General features: G+C 32.6%; 2 protein-coding genes and 1 long non-coding RNA gene across 3 annotated transcripts in view; 1 reads left to right on the top strand and 2 right to left on the bottom strand.

Moving 5' to 3' along the window:
* The window catches only part of LOC149482681 (uncharacterized), a 54,272-nt gene that overhangs the window by 16,977 nt on the left and 11,137 nt on the right, over window positions 1-26,158 (bottom strand). The window lies entirely within an intron of this gene.
* LOC149482682 (uncharacterized) lies at window positions 1,286-24,673 on the bottom strand. The gene is made up of 6 exons (XM_089703312.1): window positions 24,509-24,673; window positions 9,924-10,081; window positions 7,142-7,276; window positions 6,573-6,780; window positions 5,945-6,089; window positions 1,286-1,742 (listed from the first exon to the last, which is right to left on the bottom strand). The coding sequence occupies exons 1-6, from the start codon at window positions 24,594-24,596 to the stop codon at window positions 1,580-1,582; spliced, it is 897 nt and encodes a 298-aa protein (XP_089559438.1). The 5' UTR covers window positions 24,597-24,673; the 3' UTR covers window positions 1,286-1,579.
* On the top strand, window positions 20,432-22,572 carry LOC149482683 (uncharacterized). Its single transcript, XR_016316621.1, has 2 exons — window positions 20,432-21,669; window positions 22,047-22,572. It is a non-coding gene; the product is annotated as an uncharacterized LOC149482683 (long non-coding RNA).

Raw genomic sequence — 26,158 nt, 5'->3', positions numbered from 1 at the left:
ATTAATCCCTCAGTCCCCGGAATCACAGACACAATAGAAAATCTATTGTGTCGCGGCCCGATCGGGCCGCTCGGTGGTCATTGCTTATCCTGAATATTCGTGATTCCAGTCATTATTAAGATATTTTAGTTTCTAAATTTTAGTTGCTCCAGTAACATACATTTTGAATGCTATTATTAAATATAAACTGTTTAAATATATACGGAAAGCGTAAACGTGTAAAAGCTGTTATAACCAGTTTAATAAACCTATAGAATGAATAAACACTTAAAGCATTATCTTTTATCACTGGAACAATAAAATTTAATACTGTACAAAGTGTTCATAAAGGAGTTGTTATATTGGAGCTTATTTAGAAAGGTACTAAAGATTCATAATGAAAACAATGCTGAATTAAATGCTTTTATTATATTGTATTAACTAAACAATGTTTTGCCTCTCTGGACCTGGTTAAAAATAGATAAATGTTTTGAAGTTGTTTTTACTTTTTAGTGATATTTGAAACGTTGAAATAGGCAAAAAGGTGGTGGTTCATCTGATGGTAAGCACTGCACTGGCCATGAACATTTGCATTGGTCACCAGATTTTTAAAGGATGGAGGAATAAATTATTATTATTATAATAATTATATTATATGAAGATTTAAAATTAGGAACACAGTAGGGCCAATGATTTTGCACTAAGAGTATTAATTGCTATAGATGGCTTATAGTCCGGGATACATCGCCCATTTTTGCAAGTGATTACTATCAAGCTAATTTTTCGTGAGTAGCTTTATTTTGATGAGATGCCCAATAATTTCATGAACGAAACTCTCGATTGTGGTAGCTTACAGAGGTAACAAGGATAAAATTTTTTGATTTGACGGTTCTCAAATATTTATTACGCAATTTGTAGGACAATATGTCTGTTGAATTATATAAGTATTAAATAAGTGAAAATAAAAAAATCAGCTGGTTACTAATCATTTATGATGACTTCGTTATCGATACACATTGGAAAGGGGGACTCTTTGATCAAACCATAGATTTTGTAGAACAAATATTTTTTCGAATAATTTAGATAATTATCTTGAGATTGAACAAAAAAAAACATTCAGTTAGTAATTAATATTTGAGAACCATCAAATCAAAATATTTTATCCTTGTTTCCTCTGTTAGCTACCACAATCGAGAGTTTCATACATGAAATTATTGGGCATCTCATCAAAATAAAGCTACTCACGAAAAATTAGCTTGATAGTAATCACTTGCAAAAATGGGCGATGTATCCCGGACTATTAGCTAAGGTGAAGGTCCACTCGTTCAAGTTTAGTTTTTGCGACGAAAAATATTCTAGCATTTCAAAAATTTACAGATAGATTTATAGAACTAAAACTGAAATAATAACATAAAAATCACACATTATTTAATTTTAAATTATTTGTTCACTAATTGAAAATTAAAACAGCTTTTTAACAATAATAATTAGTATTTAATCTTAATATATAATTATATAGAGGCCGTTATTAGCCTATAAATTACTGGCCTCAGTCAAAAGCATCTAGAGTATAGTCTGTGGTATAGTAATGCAGCATGCATCAAAATGCTTTATCCTTTATTACAGGAACTAAACTGCCTAAAGAATCTGCGTAAAAGTCCGTTTGTATTGTGTGTTCTAGCATTTGCTCTTTTGTGTTGTTGGTTAAAACCAGAAGCGTGTTGAACCCGACAGCTTTCCCGAGGCCGACGTCTTGACAGATCCTGCAACAAATTATTTATAAATATTTTTTTAATTGGAATTAGGTGGAAATTTAATAACTGGAATAAAGCTTCAATCAGTAACTTCTTAGTAAGCAAGACGTAATTAATTTATACGCGCAACATTGCTTTGCAGAATTTAACAAATGAATTGGAAACAGATTCGAAGCTATTTAGACTACAAGCCGGCATAGGAAAAAAATATGGGTCAATTGAACCACCAGGGGACATATCTAGAACGATAGAAGAGCATAAAATAATAAGATTCATCACTATGCCGTCACTTGTAAGCTGTCCAACTGAGTGCAGATGAGAATTCAAAAGTACAGGTAGACTCGGTAAATTTTGGTCATATATTTTTGTACGGCATTCTTAACCATCGATAGATCCATTAAAAATAATAAGAAACCGCTCAGTGCCGTACAAAAATGGTGGTCCACAAAGTCGAAATTTTATTTAATTTCCGAGAGTTACCGGGGGTAAATTTGGTCATTTGACCATGTACGGCATCTGTGTCATACTATTTCTATACTGCTTTTAATCCATTATTCCGCAACGCCATACAAAAATCATGGGGACAAGGGGAAAAAATCGAGAGTTGCAATCCCCTCTCTTTTACCACTCCAGGGGGTCATTTGACACAACACGAAATAAATTTATTTTTAAAGTATTTTATGCATAGATAATATTTTTTCATGTGCCGTACATTTTCGTTGGTTCAAAGGGGAAAAATCTGAAAAAGAAAAAAATCCATATAACGAAATGTTTGCTTTATATTTTGATAATAAAATATAAATATTATACATTAATATTAAGAAGCTCGAGGTGGTTAATTATCACCTTGGAAAGTCGGAGTCAGGTGGAATGGACTCCGTTAAATTGATGAACTAATAAAGAAGCTATGAACAAAAAGATGTGAATTATTTGCAATCAGCCCATGAATACAGGTAAAGTCACAAGCAAATGCTAGTAATATATACATATTCAAAATGTAGAAGTAAAGCGCTTTCAAATGATACCAAACACGGCATATTTATCTTAACTTATTTTTTTTACTCAGTATGTTTTGTCCGCTAGAACTCTAGAAGGCGCCACATTAGATTTTGTGAAACCCCATATAGCCTTTAGCTAGCTGGTCGCTGGTTATCCAGTGAACAATTCAGACGCTTCTAATGATATATCATTTGTCGAATTCTGATAAGTAGTTTAGAAGTCACGAGTGACTAGATGAACATACATACATGACCTGTCAAAATCATAACCCTCCTTTTGCTTTGCCGTAGTCGGGTAAAAATATGTTAATGCCGTACTGTATCAGATGGCCATAAAGCACCCTTAAAATTGTAGCTTTCGTCGCTTTCATCAGCCTAAAAGATGTGGTCTGCACAAAAATGTACGGCATCATTTTTTTAAAGTGTAGAAAACTATTATATTTCATTAATCTACGATGTTTAAACTTTTACAAAATTTCAGTTTTTGCATTTCTCTATAACTTTTTTTAGAACGGTTTCTTTTGAACGGCAATACTATACAACAATTGAATTTTACAATACCATGTTAAAAAACAAGTTCCCGTACAGGGTCAAATGACCTTACAGCTCTTTATATCAAGAATTCGATGAAATTAAGATGATTATTGGTATACATTTAAAAGAACAATTATTTTTTGACGGCATTGCTTCTAATAGTACTTTTGAGTGCTAGATAATGTTTTGGAACCGAAGCCGTACTTAGTCAAATGACCCCCTGGAGTGGGGAAAGAGAGGGGATTGCAACTCTCGATTTTTTCCCCTTGTCCCCATGATTTTTGTACGGCGTTGCGAAATAATGGATTAAAATCAGTATAGAAATAGTATGACACAGATGCCGTACATGGTCAAATGACCAAATTTACCCCCGGTAACTCTCGGAAATTAAATAAAAATTCCGACTTTGTGGACCACCATTTTTGTACGGCACTGAGCGGTTTCTTATTATTTTTAATGGATCTGTCGATGGTTAAGAATGCCGTACAAAAATATATGATTAAAATTTACCGAGTCTACCTGTACTTTTGAATTCTCATCTGCACTCAGTTGGACAGCTTACAAGTGACGGCATAGTGATGAATCTTATTATTTTATGCTCTTCTATCGTTCTAGATATGTCCCCTGGTGGTTCATTTGACCCATATTTTTTTCCTATGCCAGCTTGTAGTCAATTGGTTCTGAGAATTTGATTCGTTCCATCAATGAGCAAAACAATACTCATTAAGAAATTTGCACGAATAATATGCGAAATAGTGCCTTATTAGGTAATGATACTTGTTTATTTTATTACCCTTATTTTCAGATTCAATGAAAATTCAGAAAAAAATGTATAAGTATAAATCATTTATATAGAATAGGCATGACGAAAGATTTTCAAAACCTCTTCCATAATGTGTGTATACGTTTATTAAACAAGAAAAACCCTATATTTCGCTAACATACTTAAATTTAACGAAGATAAAAGCCATTTTTCAAAAAATATTTATTAACCCGTGACGCGTCCTATGAACAGGCGGTTGCTCATAACTAAAACTGTACTGTAGCGTCCTGCGAAACAACGACTGTTCATAACGCGGCCAATGACTTTGAAGGTCACCTGTAGCTGCTTACAAGTGAATGTTTCCAGTATAAAAAATATTTGTCTATGCCTTATACATTTTTAATTCGAATCGGTACGACTCCGACGCTGGCAATAAAGACTAAAACCACAAAATAAAAAAAAAAAGTGAATCATTGATTGAGTTGCGTCATCGGCCATAGTTTGTGACATTTGTCTTGTTCAACGAATATTTGGATTGTGAATTATGCCGAGAGGAATAATTAGATGAGTGATAATTGAGACGTATATTACTGGAAATTTTACGTAGAATACGTTTATGATATTGGTTTTAGGGATATTTGAAGAATACTCAGTGAAAAAATGTCTCAACTTTTCAGTGCGGAAGACGCAAAATGGCGCTTTTTTTCTTGTTTGTGAATAATGGAGATTTGTTATTATTCATAGTGAAATACGTTGTGTTAAATGTGTGAAAATATAAGTGAATGTATTTGGCAATCGTGTAGTGATATGAAAACGTGAATATGATCATTTGATGACTCAGCATTATCATGTAAGTGTTAGTATGTAAGCAATTAAAATTAAAACAAAAGAAAATCAATTTTTTATAATTTTATAGAAAAAATATATCGTCATGATTACATTTTTATGCTATAACTAGTTTCTTCCTCTTTCCAAAAATATATCATACATGGCATATAATTATAGAACAATAGGGTAAATAAAATTTTCAAACTCGGTAGTCATAAAAAAGCTAGATTTCGTGAACTCCCTTGACACTATCGGGATCGGTGCCGGCTGTGCGCCGGACGCGTCACGGGTTAACTGTGCTAAAACAGCTCACAGGTGTCATGGCGTAGGCGTGACGTCACTCTTACGTAAATACGTAATTATCTGTATGCATAGCGAAGTAAAATTAAACAAATATTTAATTATAAAGTGTTATAGAATCTAATTTCAGTTTATAAGTGGTGTGCAGTATTGCAATGTGAATCTACATAAAAATAATACCCAAAAAAAGTGTTAGTAATTGTTTAAAGTGAGAAAATAATATGAAATGATTGTATAAATTTGACGCAGAGAAACCCGAACCACATATTCGTGAATTCGCAATTATATTTCTGTTCTGAGTCGATAAAGCATATGTGAAAAAATTGAAAATAAATAAAAATGCGTATTCTCAGCATATTCATAACAACAAAATACACCTGCCGCGAAGTTGTTGTGAGTTGTTTACGTAGACGTGACGTCACGCGTGTTTCAGTCAAAATGGCCGACTGCAGAATTTCAACGTTTTATTTTATTGATAATCTCATTAATCTTAATGTTTTTAATATTTCTAAGTCACTATTTTTAATTTATATATTATACATTTTCCCTTAAAAACACTAATTCGAACATTTATGGATACTGTCGTCATGCCTATTAAACAGGTGGGATTCGAACCCAGAAGGCGGAGGCGGGTTGGAATTCCGCCGCGTGATCGATTTTTTTCTACTGAAAGTTATAAAACTAAAATGTCAATCAAATTAAAAAAAAGTCTAGTAAAAAAATCAGGTTTTAATTTTTTTTAAATGTACAAAATAAAAGTGCGTTCACACGCATATTATATCACTCACATATCTCCAATAAAGAGCACCCGCGACGGATCGCTGACGTTGGCCCGTTTCATAGCTAACTCTCCGAACACCCGGCCCGGCTTCCCCAGCTGTATTGGATTCCGTTTTGACTCCTCTCGCACTATGTCCGTGAATATACCAGTGCCTGGAATTATTTAATTTATCAGCTTTGTACGTGTGTGCTATTGACGTAGTGGAAGGTTTTTGTCGCTTTGATGTAGGGTATCTGACGGAGTTGCGAACCCATTTTCAAGATCAGTTTAAAGTATTTTTAGGAAATCTATTAAGTACATTTTCTGAAATGTAAACCATATTGTTTGTATTTATTTTAATTTACAGTAACTGCTGCATGAAATTGTGTATAATCAACCAAATTTAATACACACATTGATGAATCATTTAAAGCTGAAATGGGATTTAAAATTTAAAATTAAATAATTATCAGAAAATGTTTTCATCTATTTTCGTAAACAAGAAATAAGTGAATCATTTAGATACGTGACCCGTTCTCAAGAGCCAAAACTGTGACAATTATTGTCCTGAAAAAGCAGATCACCTATTTACGAAAACAGAAATATACTGCCAAATGAACAGTGAACAAGCGTCACAGTAAAACCGATCTTATTACCTAAAGACACGACTCCAGGTTTGAGTGACACGTATTTATCCGTAGCCCCGCTGATGAAGATAACATCTGGCCTCCGCAGGTACGTAATGGCTTTGTACATCTTCGGTATGTTCACTTTGAAATCGTTGTCGAACACCACGGCTCCTATCTCCATGTCATCTTCAAGGTATTGCAGGAAATCTTCATAATAGTCCGCCCCAATGTCTGGCTGAAACCGTGTTATCTTGACCCAAATGCAAAACGGATTCGTTCAAAGGTACAACTAGACCTGTACCACAGAATACTAAATGGTTATTACGTAAAGAAGATATGGTAATACGTTATACGAGGGTCTGTGTAAATTTTTTCGATAATTTTTTACGCCTTACGATAAAAAATAGCAATCTTTTAATTGTACAGATTATTATGTAAATTAACGTTTTTCCACTTTTTAATTAATGAAATTTAATATTTATTGGGAACTAGATACTATATAGGAGATTAAAAGTTCAAAGAAACTGTGTATAAATTGTATAAAAATTTCTTCATAAATAAAGGTGTTTAAAATTTTTAGACTAGTGTATACTTACGCCTTCTTTACATTTGAATCCTTGTGACTCTAAAATTGAAATAGTCTCAGGGCAAGATATGCAATATACTGATTTCTTAAAGTTTACTGATTTCAAATATTCCGCTATTGCTGTAGAAGGTATTGTGAGGTTTTCCTAAAAAAAAAAAATATGTAAGTAGAATATGGTAGAGTTACTAAAGCAAATCAAACAAATCAAAGCAATGAAAAAAAAAACAAAGAAATTATAGGTAATATATCATTTTCTATTTTCTATGAAATATGCTATTTAATTCATAAGTAGAAAAAAGCAAAGATAAGATAATATTGTTAGAAGCTTCTTGGTTAGACGTAACTTTTGATTTAATATTTTTGTGGATGAATAGTTGTCAATGTAGTTGTCATTATTTCATGTCTGAACATGCTTAGCAGCTGTCGAATACTATAAAAAGCCGCTTTCCTTTGACTCGTGTGGACTATTGTTAATTATTTAAAATAATAATTTAAAAAATATATTCATGAGTTTTCAATCTATAGTGGTTTAAAGTTAACTCAAAAATGGAGCATTTTCGTAAATTTTCTAAAAAATCTTAGAGAAAGTGTAAGAAATGTTATAGTATGCTATATATTCGTGATCTACTCAATAAGCTCTTTCATTTGATACCCCACACGGCATGTTTTGGAAATTTTTATTTTTTTCTTTGTATGCCATATTTAATTACCGGAGTGGGGGGAGGGGGACCACAAAACTGGTTGGCAACATCTGTCTATAGGATGTCTGGGATCTATACAATATATATCAGAAGTCAGATTTAGGTCCGCTATTTTTGCAAACGAAACTCCACTGAGAGTCCGGTCTAGAGCGTGAACGTGTGTGAACTAATTTCACTGAACTTGCGAAAATAAGTTTCGGTTTCGGCAAAAGTTTCGGCCGATTTTGGCCGAAACCGAAACTGCGGCCGAAACTTGATTTTTGGCCGAAACTCGGCCGAAACCGAAACCGAAACCGAAAGTTCGGTCGGACACTGGCGGACACGGCTTTTGGCGCTCTTTTTTTCTCGAGATAAACGTTTGGTTTTGTCACGATAAAAGTGGTTTATCGCAGATAAAACCAAAACTAAAAGTAATTACACAAAATGCTCTGACAAATATCTTGCAAATGTTTTAATATAATTGTTTATGAAAAAAAAATCATAATAAGTATTACCATGTCAAGTAGAAAACGTAAAATTGTGAAAATTAGAGCTAACTTGGTGATTTTTTTTTATCGAGTCAATTTTAATATTTTATGTTTTTGATTGAACAGAATCGTTGAACATATCATCTAGTTTGATATATATTTTATTTTTTAGATTTGGTCTTGAATATTACACGTATCATCTAATAGAAGATTGGTAATTTTGCTTTATACGCACCCTAAAAGCAAAAAAACATGAAACTCATCAAATATGCCCTCGAGTGTGTTACGATATTTCAAGTAATTCGGCAAAGTGCAAAGGAATAACTTTTCATCGGTAATTAACTACTTAGATAATAATTTTTAAATCCTGGTTCAAGCAAAATTTTTGGCGGGCGCCATTTTGCGTCATTTGTCATAGACTAAGAAATGGCATTGGGTATGAAAGATGTATAAATAGTAATATTACATGACGTAAATTTTTATAGTGGAAAATAATAATTTTACTCATTTAGAAAAGATTGTACTGTGGATATTATTGGAAAAAAGGTTAATTCATGAAAGATGAGAATCAATTACCTATGTATCATTTTTTTTGTTACATTGATTGGTTTTAATTGAAAAGTATTTAATTGATAAGTTTATTAATAATTTCTTTATTAGATTAATTATATTTTTTTTGTTACATTGATTGTTTTTAATTGATAAGTAATAGGAAGAATATTTACAAAGTGTCGCCTCTATAGCCGATCGAGTCGATGACATCGCTTAATCTTTGCCCCGCACCGCCGCGCTTGTCGCACAGATTTTGTTTGTATATTGTTTGTTTGTATCTCTATAAGTAGTAATAATAGCTCAATGTCGTATTATTCATCTTTTTAAACTGGCTGGCAAGGACGCCGATGAGAAAATATTTAAATTTCGAATATAGAATATAGTGACCCCGATACATACCTACGTCCTACGTATTATATGTTTTAATTACTCATTTGATTTTGTTTTTAATATTTATTGCTTAAATAAGAAAATAATATATTTTTATAATTAAGTTTTAATAAAAAGAGCACTTTCACTTTATTTTCCAAAAAGAAGTTTATAAACTTCTTTTTGGAAAATAAAGTTATTCGTACATTATTAAGACTGGCTGGTAAGAAACGCCGATGTGAAAATATTTAAATTTCGAATGTAGAATACACGCACTGATATATTCATTTGTTTTTTGTTGTTGGTTTAACTAGGAAGATAATATAAATTTTAATGACGTTGTGAGTTAAATTTTGGCACTGTTTTTAATATAATTATTGTGTATTAGATATTATTGTATTTTTGTTTATTTCATGTATCGAAATCATAACAAATGTTGGGATTAATAAAATAATACGTGTACTAGTTTAATGTATCAAGACTGGAAATGGAATTTATTTTAGGTAAGTAAGTGCATATTTTCATCATCATCATATATATTTTGCAAATTGTTTCAAATACTAATGACATAAATTAGCATTTAATTTTCTTAGTCTAGTCCATAACTCAATAATATTTTATGTTACCAATCTATTTTCTATAAATACTACAAGATAGTGAAGATACTTTAACACTTATATTGATAGTAATAAAGTCGACTTACAAAACCGTTTTCTATACCGGCAGCTTTGAATTGGGTTTCATAGTTCTGTCTGCTCCGAAGGCTGTTGTTTGACACAAAATGTACGGTTTTGCCAAGACTTTTCATCAAATCGAAGAATGTTCCTGCACCTGGAATGGGCCTTATAGACCATATTACTCCTGAAAGTAAAGGTAATTAGTACTGAAGAAAAATTATAATAACTACCGGAAACTGACTTAAATATTAAAATATATTATTTGTATGATTTGTAGAGCGAGAAGTGCGTGATAGATAAATTAATTAATCATGTATTTGATACATTCAAGTACTTAATATATTTTAATAATATAGAATATCTAAATAATATCTTATTCTTGAACTGTAGTTTTAACCTTCTTCTTCTATAATACCTACCTAATATAAAAATGAATCGCAAAAGGTGTTGGTAAGCGCGTAACTCGAGAACGGCTGAACCGATTTCGTTTATTATTTTTTTATAATATTCATTGTAGTACGAAGATGGTTCTCATGGGCAGAAAACGTAAACTACTAAAAACATCAAGTCAGTAGGTAGGGTAAGTGTAAAAATTTATAAAACATCAAGTCAGTAGGTAGGGTAAGTGTAAAAATTTATAAAATATTTCATAATTTGTTTTTAAAATAACTAGGTATAAAGTACATGTACCTATTTCGATAGATTTTGATTTTCTGAATTTTTCATTAAAGTGTCATAACTCATACCTACCTGTCATACCTACCTAGTAACAATACTCAGCTAATAGTACCTAATAAATACCTAAATTAAATTAAATTATTCTGGAATTACGTAAAGAGTAAAAATAAATGTTCAAGTTTTCCCCAACTAGTTAAATATAATAACATTGTTGCTACTAAGGGTAGTGATATCTGTCAAACATTTGCTAAATATTTCCATTCTGTATATGAAAATAATGCCATTGTTGAGGATCCCGTCCACAACAATTGGTCTAATTGTCTTAACAAAGTAGTAATTGAAGCGCATGATGTTAAAAAACTTCTTAAACAATTGGATCCGAACAAGGGTCCTGGACCGGACGGTATTCCATCTCATTTTGTTAAATCTTGCTATAACGAACTCACCTTACCACTTTATATAATATTTAATAGATCTCTATCTACAGGCATCTTTCCTGACTTTTGGAAGATCGCTCACGTAATTCCAATATTCAAATCCGGCGATAGATCGGACTGTTGTAATTACAGACCTATCTGCATACTAAATTGCTTTGCTAAAATATTTGAACGTGTTATTTACAATCAAATTTACAATTTTGTTAAACCTTTACTTATTTCTGAACAACATGGATTTGTCGCGCGTAAATCAACAACATCTAATTTAACTGAATATGCTGACTATCTCCTAGAAACTTTGGACAACAAAGGACAAGTGGATGTCATTTACACCGACTTTCAGAAGGCGTTCGATAAAGTCAACCATGAGCTCCTGATTAAAAAGCTGATGATTTGTGGCATACATGGGAACTTATTGCGTTGGATCATCTCGTACATTAAAAACCGCACTCAAATAGTTGCTCTCAACGGCTACCTATCTGAACCCTATTCTGTTCCTTCCGGTGTTCCCCAAGGTTCCCATCTTGGCCCTCTTTTGTTCGCGGTTTTCATAAATGATGCACCCTTACGATTTAATATAGGTAGTAAATGTCTACTTTATGCGGATGATCTGAAACTATATAGAAAAGTCGATAATATTGCTGACTGTCAGTTGCTTCAAGAAGACTTAATTGCTCTTCATGCCTGGTGTAAGAGAAATTTAATGAAATTAAATACCTCTAAGTGTCATGTTGTCACATTTACTAATAAAGTAAACAGTATTAACTTTTCGTATCAAATTTCAAATATTATCTTAGGTCGTAAAGAATTTATACGAGATCTAGGGGTGACATTCGATAAAAGTTTATCATTTATCGATCATGTCGAATCTACTGTCAAAAAAGCCAATCAAAATTTAGGCTTTATAATATAATAATAATAATAATAAATTCTTTATTTAAGAGTAACAGAGACTCATTTTACATACAATACACAAAAATCACTAATACACATATAAAATTAAGCTCACAATCATAAAATATAAAATTGACATGTCACAAATAATAATAATCAATACATAAAATCACAGAAAAATTAAATAAAAATAAAAATTAAAATTAAACTACGCAATAAATAATTAATCTAAAAATACAAATTATAAAATTGACATGTCACAAATAATAATAATCAATGAAACATACATAAAATCACAGAAAAATTAAACAAAAAATAAAAATTAAAATTAAAATACGCAATTAATAATTAATCTAAAAATACAAATTATTAGGTATACAATTTAAAAAACTTCACGTCTCACCAACACATTAATAAAATGTTCGTGTATTGGTGAGTCTATTTTTTGCGATAATGCATTTAGTATTTCGTTGGGACTTGCACGTAACCGTTGGAGTATTGATGCTGTCTTTTTTCGCAATATGGCATGAAAATCATTAGTGTGAGCCTGCGCAAACATTTCAGACGCTGAACAATGCCTCGGCAAGCCCATCATCATCCTAAACCCATTATTATATTGCACCCGTAATGCATTCATACTCTTTTTTGAGTACTTGAACCACAGGCTTCCCGTGTAGAAGTTTTGGCAATAGGCTTTGAATAGAGTTATTTTTGCCTCTTTGCTACATCGGGCGAACCTGTGGGCCAGCATATTACATTTCGCCGCCAGGGATCTCCTCTCACGCTCAATGTCAACTTGATCATTCAAGTCCTCCGAAACACAGTGTCCGAGATACTTAAACTGTTTTACCCTCTTTAATGCTATTTGGTTTAAGTTGACTACGGGTTCGTAACCAATGTGCTTTCGGGGGACTCCAAAGATCATATAAACGCTTTTTGCGACATTATATGATAAGCCATGCTTGGCAGCATACTCCTGGCAGGAATTCAGTAGTTCTCTAATGGAACCTGCAGTGGGTCCTAACAGGACCATATCATCTGCGTAGCTGATGTTATTAACGCATACACCATCTATCCAACAGCCTCCCTTTTTCCTGAGCTCTAATATGAGTTCATTTACATATAGGTTGAAAAGCTTCGGCGAGGTTAAACCTCCCTGCCTCACGCCACACTCCAACCTATATGAATCGGATAACTCTGTCCCCCACCTGACATTGTTCACTTGATTTGCATACCAAAATTGCAGTACACTTATCAACTCCCTTTGTACTCCCGCCTTCTCCATCTTTTCCCACAGTATATCATAAGATACAAGGTCAAAAGCCTTAGAAAGATCGAGAAAGCAGGCGTACACTGGGGTTCTTCTGCTAGTATAGTATTGAATAGTTTGTTTTAGGCAGAGTATCGCACTTTCTGTTGATAGACCTGGTTGAAAGCCGAATTGGGCATCATCCAGGTTCAGCGCTTCGCCAAGACATTTATCAAACAAACTATCCAAAACCTTAGCTGCTATGGTGGCCAGTGATATTGGTCTGTAATTTGACCTATCCGAAATATTGCCAGTTTTGTTTTTGACAATAGGGACCACAATAGTTCTCATCATCTCAGCGGGAATATAAGAATGACTTACACAAAGAGAGTAAAACTTAGCAAGCACTCGGGGCAAGTGCACACCTGCATATCTCAAATGCTCCACACTGAGGCTATCATAGCCCGGTGATTTACCTCTCGTCATCTTATTTATGACACTCGCCACCTGTTTAGCTGAAAAAGTAATAAGATCATTGTTTAGATCTTTATCAAGGCTAAACATTTGCTTGGAAGGTCCCAAAGGTGATGATACCTTAAAGTGATCCCTAAGCATATTTGCAATTTCTTTCGGAGTATTGCAGCCCGCGACACTCACTGGTAAGCTCGGTCGAACATTGAGATTATTGGTCGCTTTCCAAAATCTGGAAAAGTTTTTTGTTGACCTGTAAGAAGCAATCATGTCCATTTTTATTTCATCTTGATGATTCTGACACCATCTCAGCCTACTTTTAAATATTTTACGACTTACACACATATCTTCCCAGATCTTGCCAGTTTTTGGTTTATTATATGACAGCCATATGTGGTATTTCGACCGAGCCTCACAGTGAGCCTCACGTACATGTTTATTCCATCCAACAACTTGACCTTTTTTCTTCTCAATTACTGTATGAGACAATGAGGCAGCATGGGACAGAATTCCTATAATCTCATTGTACACTTTATCAAGGCAAACTTTATGATATGTGTCTCTGCATATTTTTCCACAACTTTTATGAAATTCAGCAAAATCAATCTCTCTGAGTTTGCTGTTACATATTTCATGATACTCACTAATCTGGCGCTCATTCCTGTGACCCCATTTTATTTTATCAATGACATATCCTGATTGAGGCATTTTTGTCATAATACAATTGAGGTCACATTCTATAATAAGAGGAAAGTGGTCAGACCAGTAGACATCATGACCTAAACTTACATCAATTACAGTCCGCCAAGCAGATTTAGTCACTATGCAGTGATCTAACCATCGAAGACTGCCATTGATGTCACTTCTGTAGGTGTATGTATTAGAATTAATACCCAATTTATTTGTGTCCGCACATATCCACAATTCATCAGAGCAAAAAGTGTCTAACTCATTCCAGAAAGGCTGCATAGGATGTGCGTTAAAGTCACCTAACATGAAAATATTTTCTATGTTATAGCTATCAACTATGGTCTTAATTTCACATAAACAACTCGTAAATTCAAACATATTTTCAGAATTATCAGTTGGCATATATACACTAAATATTATAATATGTGTATTATTACTTAAAACAGCTTTAAACGCACATATTCTATTACTATTGCAATCAATAATTTCTACACTTTTAAACAAGCCTTTTCTCCACAGGATTGCAACCCCACCGTATGGTCTGCCCTTAAGTAGGCCCTTAGTTAAGTCTACAGCTGATTTACCTGTGTATTCAAAGTCTTTGCTTATCGACCCAAGCAAAGGCAGATCATACGGCAGTAGCCAAGTTTCTTGAAGAGCAAGAATATCTGCATATCTACACATGTCGCTCACATTATCCAACGATCGCTTTAGTGATTTACAATTAAAACTTATCATTTTACATGTTTTAGCCATTATTAATTTTTAACTATTATTAACAACTACTTTACAGTGACAACTTCACGTGATTTTCCCGATTTGGTAGATTTTTTAAGTGTAATAAAACGCCTAAAACAGATACCTTCGGGCCATGTTTCTGTATTCAAAAATATGTGTAATTTATTTCTAGCGACAAATAATTTAAATGAGTTATAGCTTTTTTCCTTTTTACATTGAATTTTTTATATTACGAATGTCCAGATCTTTTAAAAATAAAAATAGTGCCCTAATCTATACATATAATAAAATCGTAGGAAAGTCAAAACTGTACATTGAATATTTTTTTAAAAGAATACATAATCCATGATCTATAATCGATATAGAAGCCAAAAATATAGTTTTTAGAATTTTTGTCTGTTTGTCTGTTTGTCTGTTTGTCTGTTTGTCTGTTTGTCTGTATGTTTGTCCGAGCTAATCTCGAAAAGTACTGCATAGATTGACTTCAAATTTTGCATGAATATTACTAACAGGTCGTGTGAGGTTTTTTTAAACATATTATCATGCTATCACCTCCGGGGGAGGAGCTGTGAACCTTTACTTTTCTTACGTATTCCGTGTACTACGACAGCGTACAATCTAAAGACTCATGTTTAAATGTTGTTTTTGAGTAAGCCATGCTATTATCTAGCTTTACACTATAAAAACTACGTCATTTACGTAATTTGGGCAGAGAAACTGTTTAATGAATCTTAGTACTATAAAGACAAATTTGATTCAGCGCCATCTATGAGATTTCGTAAAAATCAAATCAATTTACATGTTAACACTACTGAACACAATGTTAAAAATTAATAATTTAAATATAATTATGTTATTTATTTATTTAACTCTTTAACCCATAATAAATCTTCCCTTCCCTATAAGGTGCGCTTATATAATTCGTGTGAATATACTACATTTTTAAAAGTGAGGGTAGATGTATATTATTTTAAGTCAAACTAGACACCATTACAGTTAATCTAATATTGATTGTGTTCATTGGTTACATTTTTAAAAATCTTCGTGTTTTAATAATTCGATCACGAGGCGGGACTCTAATACAAAAAGGTTTGGTAAAAAAGGTGTTAGTAAAAATATACTTTGACTGTTAATACTTTTGTTCAGTATTTATCTGTATGATTATTGCTTGGTAATTAATATATTTTCATGTCGTATACCTAATTATAAACATAAGTGTGATGTGAAACTAGCTGGATTTATTTTTACACACTCACAGTCTTATATTTTGTGTTAATGTTAAAATAGTATTAATAGTGTAAATCATAATATTTTTTCAAAGTTAAAAATATTTCCTTTTTTCTGATGGTGTTGCCATCGAATTAAACCGCGCTGTCGTTTCGTTCACAAAAAGTCATGTTATTAGGACCGAATATGTAGCCGCCTCAACTTACGGAAACGAGAGTAACCTGCGTTGTCTGTTAGTTATTATATAGTCGAATTTAACGTTACATGGAAATTGGAATCTAAATATGTATAATAAGTAGGTATACACTACTTATATTAAATCTGTAGAGGTCAATTCTGCACATGAAATATATTTCCTAAATAACTATCACGAGGTGATTAGAGATCGACATCGACGTCAAAAATGTTTGTCCGTCTGTCTGTCTGTATAACCGTTATAGAAACAAAAACTACTCGACGGATTTAAACGAAACTTGGTACAATTATTTTTCATATTCGTGAGCAGAGCAGCAACTCCATTTTTAAGCTTTCGTCGCGTGTGCGTTCTTAATGCGTGTATCTTAATGGTTAAAGCTACACAGAAATCAAGTATGAAAGAAATGTTCTCCATATTATATAAAAAATATCTCCCGACATCATAAATGTCTATCTTTTATGGTTGAGCTTAGGAGTTCAAAGCTTTCTGATTATATTTGTCTACTAGCTGTCCCCGCGACTTCGTTCGCGTGGAATAGTGACTATGGGACCTATGACCATGGGCTCAGGGTGGGGCAACAATAAAAAATCATTTTTATTTTCATGCTCCCACTCCCGCGCCCACTCGCACTCCCACGCCATATGCCACGTTCAGTCCCAATCCCACGCCCACGCCCACTCCCCTTCACAATTAGTACCTACCAGATCAAAGCCAGGGTAAGCGCCCCACCCAGCCCCACCGTGGCTACGCCCATGCTGAATTACTACTTAACATACAATTATTGAGTAAATACGTACAACCATACTGTACTGTTGTACTACCATAAATAATTAAAAGAATTGTTATTAAAATTTCTTACTAAACTGAGCTAAAAAACTTACGTACCAAATTATTAAAGAAAATCAAGAAATGAAATGCCTAACCTATACCAAATAGTTACTACATATTGTAATTAAAAATTATGATTAGTATATAATATCGAAAATCAAAAAAGAAATGCCTAACTAATTCTACGTAAAATTTCTTTTAAATTATGTCATATTATTTTTTAGGAACCAGGGGGGGGGAGAGGAGCAAATTCTATTTCCTTCCTTTCTTAAACGGATGTTTTTAATAATCTATGGTGTAGCCAGTAGCCACTGATCAGCTTAATCGATACTCAGTTTTTATCAAATCCAGAAACAAATCCAAATTAGATCTTTCCTGTCTCACGCACGTAACTAAAGGCTGAAGAGAGAGAGAGCACGTAACTAAACCGTTTAGACGAAGAAAAGTGTATAGAAAAAGGAATAAATAATTTCATAAACTTCCCGACGATCTTTAAAAATAAATTATAACTTTCATTTTTTTCATTCCCACTTTTACCCCTATGTAGGTATAATAAGTGGATGAACCAATTTTGATACACTTTATCTAAGAACCAGCGTCGGAAAATATTCTGCCTAACAAAAAAAACCGCATCTAATTCGGTTTACCTGTTAGCCAGCTACGGTGCCATAGACAGACACACACACACACACAGAAATACATAGCGGTCAAACACATAACACCAGTCTTTTTGCGTCGGGGGTTAAAAATATAATACGACATAATTTAAAGGACATTTTATGTGGAAAATTTACCTATACACCAGGGTAGATAATTTTTGAAACAAAAAAAAATCGCAGTAGGATGAAACCCATTAGAAAAGGATATGATAAAAATGTAAGGAAAAATAAATTACGGTCAATCGGAGTTCGGGAAGTGGGAGGGGGGGAGCTTTTAAGAGAAAAAAATGGTTTCTCTCGATTTCTCGATAATAATAACACCTGCTAATTTTTTTCTACATATTTTAATTGTACAGACATCACTTTTCCACAATTTTATTATATGTATTGATGATGATGATTGAGATTATAACACTCTTAGTCCGTTTTAATTTTTATTCACCCGAATCAGTGCCACCTAAAAAATCTTTATATATCGAAATTCGAGCAAAGTTAAGAAAATGAGAAATAAGAGTTCTCAAGGATCGTTAGAGATAAGAGGCTTACTATTGACCGAAAACAACATGTGTTATGCCGAACCTGAAACCGCTTCACAACGAGAATTGCGGCTCACAGCTGACCGCGAACGGCATGTACTATCCTGTGAGACCGAAATCTTCACTGAGGGTATATATAACGTCTCACAGCTGATCGCAAATGGCATATTGTACTATCCCGTGAGACCGAAACCCTCACTGAGAGGGAATTACGTCTCACAGCTGATCACGATCGTCATATTTTATCTCGAGAATTCTGAAACTTTTACTCAATATGAAGACCGTTTGACAAATAATAGGGTGCACCATAATATTATTCGATCTCTCGAAGATGAACATGAGCATAAGCAATGACTAGAGTAGGGACGCGAATATTACCATTATTTGAGACAAGAACGATTAATAAGTTTGTTTAATGAAAGATTAAGAATTGAAACTATTGGTCTCTTTAAACGGACGAATAGCGAGAGGCCCGTCTTATTGCAGACAGATTTCGACATAGTCTTAATGACTTAGAGGTAAACATAGAAGATCAATCTACAAATTCGGTGGTGTGGTCCGACAAAATAATATAAAAGTGGGTTTGCTTATAACCTCACAATTGATTACAGATCATCTTCTGTATAGGCGATATTAACGTAGTATGTTCTTTTTGTAATGCTTTAAAGTGGAGTAAGGAGTCGGCTTTCGTTTGAAGATACGCCGGAACCTTTGAAATCACTACTTTTAAGTTTTAGAGGAACATGTGCAATCTAAACAGTTCTTAGACAATATTAGCTCTTATAGTATTGCGTTTTAAATGATCCTTTGGTGCTCAACAATTATCAGATGCTCCTTTCATTCTTACTTTTAAGATACAAGGTCAAGTTTATGATTTGATAGGATCCCTTTTGCCTGAAGGCCAACCTAAGTTTCTTTAAATATATTTTGTATTCGACTACGACGAATAATCAAATACAAGAAATCAATATTTCTCGAATTTAAAACTGAACTCATTTCACAATTTTAGAACATGTTAATTCATCAGGTTAATCCGTATATATGAGTTTTAAATCGACATTAGAAGCTTTTCCTCAAGATGGTGATATTAATATAAAATTGGTATAAATGCCGATAGACGGAAGTCTATCAGCACTCAGGAATTCCCTGAGCGTGTTATAACGCCCAGGCCGCAGTATTACAATTTTTCCTACAGTAGGGCGACGAATGTATTTTCGCATAGCAACGGAGGGGAACTCGTGGGGGGTAAAGTGACGCGGGCCACGTACCACAAACATGTTTAGTTTGTGGTACCGAGCGCGAAAGAAAGTCATCGTGTTTTTAGTAAAGTTACTATGTAAACTAATGTAATTTATTACTTAGGTACATATTCTATAATGGTGCGCTCAAACTGTTAATCTACATTTAATTTAGATTATTATTTTAATTACTAAGAAATGTAGAATTTAAATCACATTAATTCATGTTTTCCTCAGATATTCGATGTCTATGATTTTCGATGATTTTAAGATTTTCTTATCAGAGTATTCAATTTTAATGTAGTTAAATTTTATTAGAGACAATTAAGAACATTCAAAAATAAAGTGTCACGTATTTTTTTTAAACGACGAATGACGAAAAACGACCGAATCGCGGACGAAGTCGCGGGCAACAGCTAGTTCTTTATAAATCTCTGGTCCGTAGCACCCTTGAATATGGCTCCTCAGTGTGGTCTCCATTCTACAAAACACATATCGACAAGCTCGAATCGGTACAAAAACGATTTTTACGTTCTCTATGCCATCGTGAACACCTTAGAAGATCCTTGCCCACCTATGACATTCGACTTAAATATTTCAATTTGGATTCACTTGAAATGCGACGTAAATTCATTGATTTAACTTATATGTATAAAATTATCAATAACCTAATTCACACCGATATGCTTTTAGTCCAGGAGGAATCGGCGCATGAGTACCGAAAACTATTCCACCTCAATTTTTTTACGTGATCCTCTTCAAATTGCCCTACTGATGATATAAATGCATGTTGCCATGGGGCAACCCGGTGCCATATTGTTTAAACCGAAATTGTTTAAACAATTGCAAGGAATTGTTATTTTTCAACCGGACAAATTTTTTTTATATTTTTTATCGAAATACCAATAAAAAAGGTCCAATTACTTTTCACGATAAAGTTAATATTTTCAAAGATATGAATTTTTTAAGGTTTGAAAAATCTCAAATTTGGGTACTTTCGACCCATGAAAAATATATTTAAAAAAAAAATAATATATAAGTAATATTTTTTTTTCAATTCTCTATACAATAGTTAATAATATTGTTAATAGAGATTTAAGAAAATTTCATTGTTTATATCTGTTTTTTAATTGTTAACTTCGCGCGCTCACAAGTACGCGCCGCTTACCTTTAAGTATCGCCGTCTCTCTCTTACTCATGCGCTGCATCGGCCTCTCTGTGTCTTGAATCATTATTTATCATTTATCTTAAAAACTATCAACTTTATCAAGATTTCTAAAGAGAGCAATCTTATTAATAATTAAATTGTCTACAATTTGTTTCTTATATATTTTTTTCTGAAATCAATTTTTTTAAAGTTATTTAAGCATAAATTGAAACATGTAATTAAAATTACTTTTTTGTCAGTTTATATTACTTTTTTGTTATTGAAACAGCAAGTAAGGTAAAAGACCCAGTTATTGACACTGGCCTAGTTGTTTGACACTCGCAATTTGATTTTAATTAAAAGAATGAAATGTTCTCAAAAAACCAAAGATCTTAAAATTTTTAATTCAAAAATTATATTTATTAATTTATTAGAATTGATTTGTTTTTTTTTTAACTAAAATAAAATTTAAAGTGTCAATAACTAGGGGTAAAGTCACCAGTAGTTGACCATGTACCTGTAGTTGACCGCTAATGCACATAAACCGTTATAATAAGAATTCGCGGCAATTTTAAAAACTCATTCGTTAATAAGTAGTTAGTGCTGCTATCTGGTCAAATAGGCGCGTAAATTGCGCATCCATATCTGTCAAATATAGTAAATGGTGGTCAGTTGTTTGTTGAGTGACGGACCATTAAATCAATAAATTCGTTTTTGTAATAATATTCGTAGAGATTGAAAAAGTTTGAAGCTGAATACTAGGAACTTTGTCACCTTGTTGACGGTAAGTGTTTTTCGTTTTTTATTCGTTTATGGTTTATTTAAATGACAGGGTAATTAAAATTTAAAGATTTGTTGACAAAATTGAGATGTGGGGGTGGTCCAATACTGATTCCGTTTGACTGCGATTTTCTAGTAATTGACCATGGTGGTCCATTACCGAATTACCGTTTGACTATGATTTTCTAGTAATTGACCATGGTGGTCAACTTTTGATTATGTTCTGTATCTTTTAAATATACTGCATATAATAATTAATTAAAATAAACTATTTTATTTACTTTAACAATAGATTGATTTTCTTTAGTTAGTTAGTTAGTTTTGTTTATGGTACGAATTTATGGCTATGATCTATTACTAAAACCAATTTTTATCTTGTAGATGCCTGGGAAAAGGGGCGCATTCCTAAATTATACTGAAGCTGCAATGCTTGTAGCAGTGAACGATGTTCGTCTTCATAAAACACCAATACGAACGGCTGCAAAAAAGTTCGGTGTACCAAGAATAACGCTTACAAATAAAGTAAAAGGGAAGTCACCGATGGAACGAAAAATGGGTCCGACATCCATCCTTACACCAGAAGAGGAGCATAAAATATGCGACTGGGTGCAAAAAATGGCAAAAAATGGCATAAAGATGTGCTCGACTATCCCTGGGATGCAGTAGTTGCTCACATAGAGGCTCCCAAGAAGACCAGTTCTACGAGAAATGTATATGATGTTCCAGAGATACATTCCTTGATATGATAAATTTGGCAAAAAGTTTGACGTTTACGCTTTGTGTTTGACAGTGTCCTTTTGTTTTATAACCATCTTTCGGATCTTTTAGAATCTTGTTTTTATCTAAATTATGGGCTTAAAAAGGCCTAATTATTATTATATTTCAAATAAAACGTTATCTTTTCATCTTATTGCTTCTTATTTAACAAATAACCCAATTCAAATTGTAGCATCTGAGTGGTCATCTACTGATGCAAAATATGGTCATCTTCTAGTTTTTAGATGGTCAACTACTAAATTTCTAATATAAGAACATTTTTAATTTTTTTTAAGTTTATTCGACCATTGTACGTGGTGAAATGCTTGTTCATATGTTAAAACACATTTCACAGGGTTTCCAAAAAAATAAACTTACTGAATTCATATGATAATTAAAGTCAAACATTTAAAAAGAATATTCTGTCTCCTTAAGTGGTCATCTACTGATGCTTTTACCTTAGGTCTTTTACCTTATTAATTACATTGAATAACTTCTTCAAACGAAAGTTATAGATGGAGAAGTATGAAATAATAAAACAAGATTTAAAAATAAGTATTTATTTATTATCAATATTATTTTTATATATTATATTCTTACAGTCTTCTGAATCACAACCACATAGAAGTATGCAACTTATATTATTTGTGAGCGCGCGAAGTTAACAATTAAAAAACAGATATAAACAATGAAATTTTCTTAAATCTCTATTAACAATATTATTAACTATTGTATAGAGAATTGAAAAAAAAATATTACTTATATATTATTTTTTTTTTAAATATATTTTTCATGGGTCGAAAGTACCCAAATTTGAGATTTTTCAAACCTTAAAAAATTCATATCTTTGAAAATATTAACTTTATCGTGAAAAGTAATTGGACCTTTTTTATTGGTATTTCGATAAAAAATATAAAAAAAATTTGTCCGGTTGAAAAATAACAATTCCTTGCAATTGTTTAAACAATTTCGGTTTAAACAATATGGCACCGGGTTGCCCCATGGCAACATGCATTTATATCATCAGTAGGGCAATTTGAAGAGGATCACGTAAAAAAATTGAGGTGGAATAGTTTTCGGTACTCATGCGCCGATTCCTCCTGGACTATTTGTAAATTCTCTTTATATTGTAACGCTCGTGTCACTCGGAACGCTAAACCCTTCTATATACCCGCCACTCGCTTATATATTTCTTATAATAACCCAGTATATAGGTTATGCCGACTATATAACGAAATATGTAGTTAATAAAGATAACACTATTGACATTTTTTCAAATAGTCTAGCCAGTTTTCGTCGCCTAGTACTTACTGCTCTGCGTAGCACCTGAAGCATACGGATTTATGTCGAATCTTGTTAGCCTAAGTATATCTTTTATTGTATTTTTTTTTTATTGTTGTGGTAACAGTATTTTTGTTTTTACATCTTTCACACTCTAAACATTTGTGTATCCATAGAATAGGCTTATACATAGAACGTTATTAATTGTACTTGAATAATTTGTTTGTTATATTGTTGTATAAGCTGTTTGGAAACTAATAAAATAAATAAATAAATAAATAAATAATACCTATCAATTTTTATTTTTTACGCTAAACAGTCATGAATAATATTTACGAATAAAAACATAGTTATTAATTATTCATTCGCTAAAATTATGTTATCATAAACGATTTGTCATGACTACAAATAACGATCATCCTACGACATTTCTGTAAAAACAAGTAAATTTTCCTTTACGTAGAAAGTTTTCCTACGTTTACGTTTGTAAATTTTCCTTTCCATCTACATTGGGTTTTGTTTCCAACAAAAGTCTTAGAATTTTACCTGCTTAGACAGTTCATATTATAGTACTAAAAGGAGGATAACTCGTTAACACAACATAAAAATTAAAAACCCAGCGTATTTTTGTTTAATTAAAACCAAATAACCTCCCTTAACCGTCTCATTGCGTCGCGTAAACAAGGCATGGCCACGTCTAATTATTATTTTATATTTTGTATCGATATCATGCAATTATTACAACCTTAATATCATAATCAGCAAAATATTGAATACGCCGACTCGATCAGCTGTCGTGTGCCTACCGTCACAATCCGAGAACACATGATCGAATGAATCGATAAACCGCTTGAACCCATCACTGTCCACTTCCATAAGATTCACAGGTTTCATTTTCAATAAATCACTATGACAGGCTGTTTAAAATATTAAATTTAATAGGAGCAAAACAGGTGCACTCCTAACCTAGTTTGTGGCGGCACTGCGCTTGCGTGAACTGTGAAGTATGTTTATTACTATATTTTTACAATCGGCATCGTTTCCATTGATTCACGGCGTGTATTTCATACGTGTGTGCATTATAATCACACATTTACATCGTGCATAAGGACATATTGAAGGGAGACTTGATTTCTGAGAGGATGGTTTGGACATGATTTTAAAAGAGCAACTAGGTATGGAGTTTCTTGCCGGTTCTTCTCCATAGATACCTACTGCTTTCCGAATCGGTGGTAAATTTAAAAAAAATGTAATGACGATTCAAAAGTGTTTCTAGAAGAAGTCTAATTGAATAAATAAATGTTTGAGTTTGATGATACCAAATAAATTTTTTGTTGTGACTTCCAGTAAAAAATAATGATTTGGATGACACAATTTTAGTTTTTCCTGATATTGTGACGAATAAATCCGAGGAAAATATAGGTACCTAGATTTATCGTAAATTAATTCGTGGTGACACATACTTTTTTACATAAACATGTACTAACTAGGTATTTGTATGATAATAATATGACGAGATAATAAAGATAACGTTGAATTGGTTTTTATATTATAGTATCTTCCTAATCAGCTTTAAAGTCTGTCCACTATAAGAATTGCTTTTTGACAGCTCGACGGGTGATACCAGAAGTGATGTTCAAAAGATTATCGATTGTGATACCATTTCAATTATAAATTAAAAATATTATCATAAATCGAATCAGGTACATAAATAATAATTACAACGTAAACGTACTAATAATATATGTAATAATAAGACCACATATCTATGCATTGTATGTTAAAACTAAACTAAACTAATATTTTATTATTTATTGGTTTCTATCTTACAATTTGGTTGTCTTTACGTTTAAATTATATAACATAATAGAAGAGTTTTTCTGCATCGGATATATTTTACAGAGTATTTCTATCGATTATTATAATCTATCGACCGGCCATCATTGAATAATTCTGTGTAGACGTCACTAAGTGGGCGGGACCTGTCCATGAAGAACGATAATTATTTGTATGACATTTTAACATAGACAATACAATCCTTCATAGGCGTGAAGCTGTCAAAAAGCAAATAATATAATGGACAGAGTTTAGTTATTGAACAGATAAAAATGTGCATTCATTCTTGAATATAGATACATAGTTAAGTAGCGTTTTATTAATTAATTCTATACAACACTTACATCTACACTACACATAATATTATCATCAAACTCTATTTATTAGTTACACCACGCAGCCCTTACTATGTTACAATCCCAAACTGGTTTTAACACTTTGTTTCGAGTACTATTGAGTAGCATTAATGCGATAAATGAACTATTAAGCGCAATTGCCGAAATAGAAAGAAAACTCACGACAAAAACGTTATAAATATAAAAAGATGGAAAACTACCGTTCCTCTAAATAGTCACTTATTTACGCACCGTTGTGAAAAAAAGCCTATTTACTTGAAATAA

This window comes from Colias philodice, chromosome 14 (assembly GCF_061535455.1).
Source record: "Colias philodice isolate Cphi_HAF_F1 chromosome 14, ilColPhil1 Martin Lab GWU primary, whole genome shotgun sequence".
Classification (NCBI taxonomy): domain Eukaryota; kingdom Metazoa; phylum Arthropoda; class Insecta; order Lepidoptera; family Pieridae; genus Colias; species Colias philodice.
Note: the sequence above shows the minus strand (reverse complement) of the source record. Positions and strands in the feature narration are given on the sequence as shown.

Coding starts and splice junctions, on each gene's coding strand:
- LOC149482682 (XM_089703312.1), bottom strand. CDS start 24,596: ATGAAACCTGTGAATCTTATGGAAGTGGACAGTGATGGGTTCAAGCGG. Junction 10,082..24,508: donor TGTGTTCTCGGATTGTGACG/GTAGGCACACGA, acceptor CTTTACTTTCAG/GAGTAATATGGTCTATAAGG. Junction 6,090..6,572: donor ACCTGGAGTCGTGTCTTTAG/GTAATAAGATCG, acceptor AAATAATTCCAG/GCACTGGTATATTCACGGAC.